The following is a 10,621-nucleotide window of genomic DNA, read 5'->3' on the forward strand; positions in this document are numbered from 1 at the left end:
GAGAGCGACAGAATATGGATGCTAATTTTCAAAAAATAAACACAGCTTATTTAGGAATGAAAACTGTTATGTTAGCAGTACAAAAAAATGCTGAAGAATCCATCTTGTTGGAACATGTTTTTAAACTTTTCTCAATAATATCTTTCGATCCCTTACCACAAGATGTTATAATACAATTTATTAAAAGCATTGATCCACAAAAATCTGCAGAAGATGCCTGTCTTCAATTAAAGCATTGTTCTCTATTCCTTCAAACGGAAAAAAACGACATCCGCCTGCACAGCGTCGTACACGAAGCCATCATAAATTATTCATCGCAGACCTTTGGCTGTAAACAAAACGAAAATAATTCTAAAAAGTCTGCAGCTGATCTTGCCTGTCAAGTTGCTTGGGCACTAAATCATTTTAAAGACAGAGAAGATGAAATCAAAATAATTCCACATTTAATGAAATTCATAACAAATTCATCATTTCAACATTTCCAAAATAGGTTGATCGATGTAAAATCATCAAAACAAAAACTTGATGAAAGAAATTGGAAACTTGCCAAATATTTTGTAGATGTTTTGGAAAGATTTTTCAACTATAAACTTGCAACTAAATTACTTTCTGAAATAACAGAAATTCAAACTAAAGTGTTAGGTGTTGATCATATTGATGTTTCACATTCGTACAACGAGCTGGGTGAATTGTATTGGATAAATGGAGAATTGGAAAATGCTAAATATTTTCAAGAGCGAGCGATGGAAATTCAAACGAAAACATTTGGACCTGACCATGTTAATATTGCTACAACGTACAACAATCTAGGTATGGTTTACAGAGATATGGGAGAGTACGAAAAAGCAAAAGATTTTTATGAACGAACGATGGAAATTTACACCAAAACATTTGGACCTGACCATGTTAATATTGCGAATACGTACCAAAATCTGGGTTTGGTTTACAGTGAAATGGGAGAGAACGAAAAAGCAAAAGATTTTTATGAACGAGCGCTAGAAATTGAAACGAAAGCATTTGGACCTAACCATGTTAATATTGCGAGAACGTACAACCGTCTGGGTTTGGTTTACAATAATATGGGAGAGTACGAAAAAGCAAAAGATTTTTATGAACGAGCGATGAAAATTGATACGAAAATATTTGGACCTGATAATGTTAATATTGCGGCAACGTACAACAATCTAGGTTCGGTTTACGATGATATGGGAGAGTACGAAAAAGCAAAAGATTTTTGTGAACGAGCGATAAAAATTCAAACGAAAGCATTTGGACCTGACCATGTTAATGTTGCGACAACGTACAACAATCTGGGTTCGGTTTACGATAATATGGGAGAGTACGAAAAGCAAAAGATTTTATGAACGAGCGATAAAAATTCAAACGAAAGCATTTGGACCTGACCATGTTAATATTGCGACAACGTACAACAATCTGGGTTCGGTTTACGATGATATGGGAGAGTACGAAAAAGCAAAAGATTTTTATGAACGAGCGATTGAAATTGAAACGAAAGCATTTGGACCTGACCATGTTAATATTGCGACAACGTACAACAATCTGGGTTCGGTTTACGATAATATGGGAGAGTACGAAAAGCAAAAGATTTTATGAACGAGCGATAAAATTAAAACGAAAGCATTTGGACCTGACCATGTTAATATTGCGACAACGTACAACAATCTGGGTTCGGTTTACGATAATATGGGAGAGTACGAAAAAGCAAAAGATTTTTACGAACGAGCGATAAAAATTAAAACGAAAGCATTTGGACCTGACCATGTTAATGTTGCGACAACGTACGTCAATCTGGGTTCGGTTTACGATAATATGGGAGAGTACGAAAAAGCAAAAGATTTTTACGAACGAGCGATGAAAATTGACACGAAAGCATTTGGACCTGACCATGTTAATATTGCGACAATGTACAACAATCTAGGTTCAGTTTACTATAATATGGGAGAGTACGAAAAAGCAAAAGATTTTTACGAACGAGCGATAAAAATTAAAACGAAAGCATTTGGACCTGACCATGTTAATGTTGCGTCAACGTACTTTAATCTGGGTTCGGTTTACAAATATATGGGAGAGTACGAAAAAGCAAAAGATTTTTACGAACGAGCGATAGAAATTGACACGAAAGCATTTGGACCTGACCATGTTAATATTGCGACAACGTACAACAATCTCGGTTCAGTTTACTATAATATGGGAGAGTACGAAAAAGCAAAAGATTTTTATGAACGAGCGATTGAAATTGACACGAAAACATTTGGACCTGACCATGTTAATATTGCGAGAACGTACAACAATCTGGGTTTGGTTTACAGTAAAATGGGAGAGTACGAAAAAGCAAATTATTTTTATGTACGAGCGATGAAAATTAAAGCGAAAGCATTTAGTGACCATGTTTATACTGCGTTAACGCACAAAATCCCGGAATGGCGAAATACACTATATCGTTGTAATTTAATGTGATAGGAAAAACACGAAAAACCAACATAATAAAGTTTAAACGATAGAAATTGAAAGTGAAGAATTTGACCTCTATATTTATCTTTTCTTTGGCAACAGCTAAAAGTCTTCCGTATTTGAGAAACGTTTCACGAGATAAAGGAAGACAAAAAGGACAAAAGACAGTTGTATTTTCAGTTTAGAGCGATAGACATTGAAACCAAAGAATTTGGACCTGAACATGTACTGCAATAATATACAACAATCTTCATTTGGTTATAAACAAACTATAGATATTGAAACTGAAGCACTTGGATTTCTATTTATCTTTTATTTTCTAGAAGATAAAATACTCCTGTCTTTGTGAAAACGTACAAGAAGATAGAAGAAGAGGAAATGAATTTGTAGCTCATTTTCAATGAAAAAGAATATCAATTTCTCTTTTCATTTTAGGTAGGTCTTCTTTATACTAAAGCTGATTAGAAACAGTTGTATTGTAGATTTCTTTTAACAAAGGTTCAAATAACAACAGTTGTATATTTATAAAAGGTATAAATATATTATTGACAATATTCAAACATTTGTATTTTCAAGTTTTCAACTGTCATTTATTTACTGGAACAGTTTTTATTAAGAAACTTGTATGGAACTATCAAAGTATATGTATGAGTTTAGTTTGCAAAATCTAACTATTCAGAAGTTGTGAAGTTCCTTAAAATGAATGTTGTTGGGTCATTTTCTTGTATAATGAGAGTAAATACTGATCTTACAGCAACCATGATCATGTAACATCCCTTTTTGAAATGCTGAAAAGTCCACAAGATTTGCTTTGCTATATAAGTATAAATACAGTCTTTTCTAAATTTATTTCTATTCATTCATATAATTTACAAAATATACTTTCTATTTATGAGAATTGTAGTTGTTTGAAATGAACATGCAGTTATTGTTATTTGATTCAATCATACTTGATTTGGGGACTAACATCTTAATTGTCGTGACAATGTTTGTTTTTTTTTACTTTGGAGGAAATATTTATTTAATGATTGTTTCAATAATACTTTATTATAGTTCAAACTATAAAGGCAATGTCTTGCTTTTGCTATAGTTTATAGTTTACATTGCTTTGAAACTGATTCTCCCTGCTACATAAATGATTTTACCACTAAATCACAATACAAAATGTTGTGCTTATCTCTGATCCCAAGAAAATTAAATATAAATTAAAAATGAGATTTACTACATTTAAATGTAAGCGAAAAAAGAACATTGTCACAACATTTAAGGTGTAAATCCCCAACCTTAAATAGAAAGAAATGTTGAATCAAGTAACCAAACTATTGACCTTCTCTCCACACACAAATATACCCAAAAACCAGGGCTAAAAAAGGATCTTGTTCCTTGAAATGGAGCTACAAATCCATTCCTTACTGTAAAGACTAAACACAATAAAATCCTTTGCTGACAAGCGTTTTGATAGGTCTGGCATTGGTGACCACCTGACAATGTAATTTATCTTTATGTATGTTTTAGGTAGTGATGTAGCCAAGAAAAATGGGGCTTTCACTCTAATTATGTGTGTCTGGCCCATATTTACTGTTGTCATCTCATATGTAGTGTAGTGAGTAACGAAAAAGTAATTGAACAACAAAATATTTATTTTCATAGCACTGGTAGACTTGCTATACGCTACGAGTTGTCATGGTGTTATTAAAGGGCTGCATTCTGATATCTTCCTTTGATTCTTATTTTTTATTTTCCGTAAATTATACACGTATTTAATAAAATATACATTTAAGTTGATTTATCCAAAGGGGAACCCCCACGGTCTGAGGATCTAAGTTCTTGATACAGGGTGTTTCAAAAAAAAGGTAATCCAACTTTTATTTACTGATGTGTGTAAATTACTGAATAAATAACTGCAGTTTTAAATATTTATAAAAAGAGTTCTAGGTTCTAGCTATGGAATGCTTTGTTGTTTGTTGCGATTTGGAAGGTAAATAAGTGAATTGCAAGCGCGTTGAAAATTTTTGGTTAAAAAGACATTCTTTGACCTTTGAGCATTTTCCCACTAACATGAAAGTTGCTTCACTTTGATTTTGCTGGTTTGTTGACTGACTATCACATATTTCTTGGTGATGTCTCATTTTTCAACCTTTACAATATTTGAAATTATCTGACATTACAATTTCCATGATTCAGCAAAAATTGATCCTCAAGGAGCCTTAATTAAACGTAGTTAAATACATAATAAATTAATAACTACATACGTATAATATAGAAGCTACAGTGCATTAAAAATCCCAGTCAAGAGACTTATTTTAATTACATTTATACCTCCTAGCGTGGAGATCAATCATTGCCGCTGAATCATGCAAATTTCAAACTATCCGAAGATTTCAAAGATGACCAGTTCTTTTGAGACATATTGTAAGATATTTTGATTACAAAAAAAATTTTGCAAAGACCATCAAGTGTACGCTCACTACGCTGAAATCGATCGAGGAGTTTAACTACACTGTGAAGCATTTGGAAGAAATAAAAGCATAAAGCACTGTTTTACCCACTGTTAATTAAGTTGTACTAGATTGTACTAATCAAGTTGGCGTAATTTTATTCATGTGTAAAAAAATGAAATTGTGTAAAGTTACAATAGGTAATTTAAACACCTGAGATAAACATAACTTTCTCATGAGCTTATTCTGTTGCTGTAAAAATCTTACCATCATAAATCGTTGGTTAAAAGTGACTTGTCTTTCGATCAATTGTCGAGACAAGAATCGTGATCTAAGAAAGAAAAATGCTCAGGAAAACGTTTTAAAACAGCCAAAGGCCAATAAACTGCATTTGACTTGGAGACACTGGAGATTGAAACGTCGCTAAAGAACAAAATCTTTTGATTTCCCATTCATACCTTGGCTTGTAAACGGCATGGTGGACTCACAATATATATACGTCTTGTAAAATTACTGTCAAAAACGATGAAGGAGGAAAAAGATACTTACCATCTTAATATTTCCTCAGTTATAAAGCAGTTCAGACGAAGTAAAATATCAATTCGTAAATAGCTCAGCCTCAAGGGAATGGTGAACAAAAGCCAAATACGTTTTCATCGTGGTCAATAATCAATTTCTTTATTTATATAAGTCCTCCATCATGGTGAATTAAATCCACAAACATTTGTTCTATGTTTCTCGATCGCATTAACAGAAAATGTTCACGTCTAAAATAAAGCAAAGAATTAACATTAACAAAAACGAAAACTTTATAAGAAGACGTATATTTAGGTCACACATTTTGCATAAAGATATTAATGTCGTTTACATTTCACACTTCAATCAAAGAGAGAGCTCTCTCCTAACACGAATATCAAAAATCACATTTACCTGAACATGTTATCGAAAAAGTGAAAGATATATTTCGCTTTCGGCAAATATTCTTCGTGTATGTAGGAAGGTAGAGAATTAAATAACGCATTGACAGTTTGAGTTGATCTTAAAATATGCCCCAAGTTGCGGAAAGCGTGTGTTTTCTGATTGGTCAGTTCTTAGACGTGTACTTAATTCTACATGGTACACAAGTAAAAATGACTTGCTAATTGCATCTCATTTCTTTTTGTTTTTTATGAGCGAACGCTTTCATTTTTAAAGTTTGCTGCTTGCGTAAGAATAAAAAATTCTTTATGTCTTTGTAAGTGTAAGGTTCGTTTCAAACGTCGCATTTTACATGAACCAAATGCATTAAAAACAAAAGAAAATGAAAAAAATCCTCGATATCTTTTGTTTTAAATGCATTCGGCTCATGTAAAATTAGACGTTTCAAACAGGCCTAAGATAAATAGTAAACTCAATGACATAAAAAGCACTTAAAAAATGGCGGTATTTTCCGAGAACTCGAATATTCGTCAACCGTAATAATTCGTAATAATTAACGTATATTAATTATCATAACCCTATTATAACGTATAATAATTATATATATACGTTATATATAACCGTAATAATTAACGGTAATAATACGTTAAACATTTTGAGTTCCCACCCATTTTAGTCAGATTATATCAATCATACTGGTATTTGGCAATCGTCAATCATAAAAAAGCAAATCTTTACGTACTCATCGAGTGCCTATTTTTTAGAAATTATCATTGTATAAAGAATGTTTCAATGATACATCCTGTATAATTATTAAAAGGAAACTTGAAAATGTTATAAGCACATTAAACAAACAATTGTCGAATGCGTCAGCAACCAACCTGGTGAAACGGTAAATGAATTGAAGAAATAAAAATTTTATTAACATAAAAGTTGTTTAAAAGTCACTATTTGTTATTCGGCTTATTTTGATATCTATGTTGCATGCTTCGTTGTTTGTCCGTCTATGCTTAATTAATCTTTTGCTTGCATTTATGTGTCTGTTGATATCGAAAATAATGAGTTACAATGAAACAATGTTAGTGGTCCAAAAACAAAAGAATATTTTATGAATAATAAAAATGACATTGTTTAGTACATCCAAAGAAGTTAAGTCAATTGAGCAAAAAAATATTTCTTGTGATCATTTATGTACATTTATACCTGTATTAGATGGCAATCCTTGACAGAATAGAGAAATGGTGATCCATTATGATCCATTATAAATTACTGGAACTCCAAAACCCTTTAGATTTGTGCTATAAAAACATGAATGTTTAAATAACAAAGTTTAACCATGGGCGGCCCAAAAAATCACTTAAATTGTATAAACAAACGATAACTCGCCCCATTCCATCGTAACAGACCGTGCCCCGCAAACTTTGTATTGATTCATTGTATCTATATTATATATTTACGTAAAAAAATATATTAATAAATAATAAAAACAAATACATAAATGAATATATAATATGGATACAATTAATCAATACAAAGTTTGCGCGGCACGGTCTGTTACAATGGAATGGGGCGAGTTATCGTTTGTTTATACAATTTACGATATTTTTTGGGCCGCTTTTGGTTTAACCTCACAAAGTTAAATCTATAACAAATGTGCTTCACCAAGAAAAATGTGAAATCTCTATTTCATCGAGATTTTAACGATGATAATATACCATCAACGTTTGGTGGTTGTATTGTTTACCTCTGACTGACCATAACTTTCTTCAATTGTTTTTTGAAAGTCTCTTAATGTCATTCCATATTCCATATTTGTTTTTAACTTCTCTAGTTTAAACATAACAGGACAATCCAGTGATATACAGCTCAGTTGTTCATCTCTAGCTCCACAACACTGAAAACATATCTACAATATGGAAAAAAATTAAATGTCATGAAAAAGACAAACCATAATTATTTGGTTATTTATTATGCATACCTCTTTAAGATGACTGTATTTTCTTTCCCAGTTCCCCACTCTACTTGCCAGAATAAAGACAGACTTTTGAGGGTTGCTACGATAACTTTGACACAAACCATGCTGTGTTAATTGTTCACATACAGGACAGTGTAGAGTTGTAAAAAACCGAGAAATCGAACGCTAAAATTTGTTCAAATAAATTAATTTAGCTTTTACATCAATTCATGAATGTACTTATGACAACTAACTTTTTGTTTCCTTGCAATAACACGATGTCGAGGGATATAGCGGGGTAGTGGTGTATACCATGAAAACACATCAACACCAATCAAGGAAAAAACTCGATCCAATGGAGGAAGTATTTGTTTCTGAACATAGTAGATGGTATTGAGGCGTAGATTTCTATCATTTAACACATCAATAGGACTGAAGAAAATTAAAACAAGAAGATTGTTTAATGAAGACAATCATATTTATACTAAAGTATTTATTAATAACATTCCAACAGCTTTTGTCATGATACATAACGTAAAATAATGAAAGACAGCAACATTTGAACATACTCTTTAACCAATTGAATCAATGGTAGTCCAGGACTGCCGTTAACAATGACGTAAGGTACACGTTCTCCCACGCGACGATCACGTGACAAATGACGTCTATACAAAAATAGAAATAGTAAAACTGTAATCATGACAACAATATAAAGAGGATTTTTCATTTCAACAATAAAATGAACCTTGCAATTTCCAAAGCTGGAACACATGCTTTTGGTTTATATCTTTTCATACCACGATATTCCTTAGCAAAGATGAAATCCTGAATCGATACTCTATCTTTCATCATTTTAACGAACTGCCGCTGGACAAACTTCTTCACAAGACTCACGTCTCTTTCTTCAAATAAAATCCTTAAAGACTTCTCTAAAATCTGTTAGAAAAATAAAATCACAGACTGCTTTGAACTCAAAACTACCCTCCCCTGCAGAATCTTGTGTGATTGGATGAGACAGTAAATATTGTCGATTGTTCCATACCTTAGCGACCGCTGGACATGTATCTCGCCGTACAGTCTCTATTCCTTTCGCATCAAACACTGGATCTTTCTGTTCTAATGTTTCGTACATATAACCAACGTAACATTTCTTTGTTTGAAGAACACAAGGCATATATACCTAAAAATCATCCCTAGTTATACATAAATGTATTTTAAAGTCCAAATCTCTCAAATAGATACAATTTTACAGTAGATAAAAACCTTTTCAAACTTTAGTTTCACAGGTTTAGGATTCTCTGCAGTAACAGCATCAACAATTTCTTTTCCAATCTTAAACGCTTTCTCTTTACTGGCACCTTTTACTAACACGAAAAGACTATCGGTGTCCCCATATACCACACGAGAACCCCACTCATCCCTTGTGTTCACGAGATTGATAGCTCGTTCCAGGGTCTCGCGTGCTTTACGAACAATGGCGTCAGCAATCTAATGAAAAACAGAAAAGAATATTCAGATGATTTTAAGAGTAAAATGAATCCAGTATCACAATAAGCACTTGACAGATTTTCAATCTGAGCACGTGACTTAGTCCAGGCTCACGATAATCATAATAATTAACATGTATCTATATTGTATGTATTATATCTTTACCAATTATCTGTAGTAAATATATTATTTATTTATTGTATCTAAAATATATATGTGTATTGGTAAATATATAATATATATAATATAGATACAATCAATTAATACAAAGTTTACGGCGCACGGTCTGTTTAGATGGAATGGGGAGAGTTATCGTTTGTTTAAATTTCTATCATGAATACAAAGTTTACGGCACAAGGTCTGTTTAGATGGAATGGGGAGAGTTATCGTTTGTTTAAATTTCTATCATGACAAGATCAAAGTTACCTCAACACACGGCATTCGTCCTGAGAAGTTTGCTGATGTGTAACCATAAGTTTACCTCAACACAAGGCATTCGTCCTGAGAAGTTTGTGGATGTGTAACCATAAGTGACATTTGCAATCAACTTTAAAGCAAGTTGTCGAGCATCAAGAAGTTGAAGAAGAGTCTAAAATGTAAATAATTTATGATATTGAATGATTAAAGAAAACAAACGAAGAGTGGAAAGGCATCTTTTTTGAACATGATGAAAACTCCATGACGTTTTAGCTACTGGATCTTATAAAAACATCAAAGATCGCTTCGAAAACAAAGGTTTAATAAAACCAACTTACTTTATCATCTTTACAATCTTTCATAGCTTTCTTTACCATAATACGTGTGTCTAATATCTCCTCTAACATTCTAAAATAAATCAAACTTATTGAACATATAATAGCCAAAGATATCAAGACCATTTAGGAGAGTAAAGACTTAAGAAGGAACGCTATGTATATTGCAAAATATACAACAAAATGCAAATGTTATTTTTTTCAACAATCTTTTGAATCAATAAAAATGTGACCTGTAACCAAATGAATGTGAAATATCCCACATTACCTGGGTAAAATCCCTCGTCTTATGTTAGATTTTACAAAAACAGAGCCGTTGGTGCTTACATGAATATCATTTTGCAGTTTCTGAAAGGAAATGTATTGTTTTAAATGTATTGCTTGTCGTGATGGTAATTTATTAAAAATTCTCACCTCCAGTAATGTTGGAGAAACATTTAACGATGTACAACCAAACTCAAAATGAACAACGACATGTAAGACAGAGAAAATGACTTTTTACCTTAATTTTACAATCCATGCTACACGACAGAAGAAGATGAGCAGATTTCGGAAAGAATCTTATTGCAGAAACACCTTTAGTGTGACCAGACCTAAGA

General features: G+C 32.3%; 1 protein-coding gene across 16 annotated transcripts in view; it reads right to left on the reverse strand.

The window, feature by feature from the left end:
- Positions 1 to 200: 200 nt before the first annotated feature.
- LOC124442870 (DNA polymerase zeta catalytic subunit-like) overlaps positions 201 to 10,621 on the reverse strand; it is a 110,799-nt gene continuing 100,378 nt past the window's right edge. For 11 of the 16 annotated variants that reach the window (XR_006947383.1, XR_006947394.1, XR_006947385.1 and 8 more), the window contains 13 exons: positions 10,525 to 10,615; positions 10,291 to 10,370; positions 10,026 to 10,095; positions 9,752 to 9,859; positions 9,046 to 9,270; positions 8,825 to 8,962; positions 8,528 to 8,718; positions 8,352 to 8,447; positions 8,037 to 8,214; positions 7,807 to 7,968; positions 7,573 to 7,734; positions 7,032 to 7,126; positions 5,561 to 5,677 (listed from right to left, as the gene is read on the reverse strand). Coding sequence is in view for 2 of the 16 variants with exons in the window: in XM_046993382.1 (XP_046849338.1) it covers positions 308 to 328; positions 7,573 to 7,734; positions 7,807 to 7,968; positions 8,037 to 8,214; positions 8,352 to 8,447; positions 8,528 to 8,718; positions 8,825 to 8,962; positions 9,046 to 9,270; positions 9,752 to 9,859; positions 10,026 to 10,095; positions 10,291 to 10,370; positions 10,525 to 10,615 (1,522 nt within the window). In the remaining 14 variants the exon portion in view is untranslated. Of the gene's footprint in view, positions 329 to 5,560; positions 5,678 to 7,031; positions 7,127 to 7,572; positions 7,735 to 7,806; positions 7,969 to 8,036; positions 8,215 to 8,351; positions 8,448 to 8,527; positions 8,719 to 8,824; positions 8,963 to 9,045; positions 9,271 to 9,751; positions 9,860 to 10,025; positions 10,096 to 10,290; positions 10,371 to 10,524; positions 10,616 to 10,621 lie in introns of those variants that run through there. The other 5 variants (XR_006947388.1, XM_046993382.1, XR_006947390.1 and 2 more) reach the window with 5 other exon arrangements.

The sequence above is a fragment of the Xenia sp. Carnegie-2017 genome, unplaced genomic scaffold, assembly GCF_021976095.1.
Source record: "Xenia sp. Carnegie-2017 unplaced genomic scaffold, XeniaSp_v1 HiC_scaffold_20, whole genome shotgun sequence".
NCBI classification, from domain to species: Eukaryota; Metazoa; Cnidaria; class Anthozoa; order Malacalcyonacea; family Xeniidae; genus Xenia; species Xenia sp. Carnegie-2017.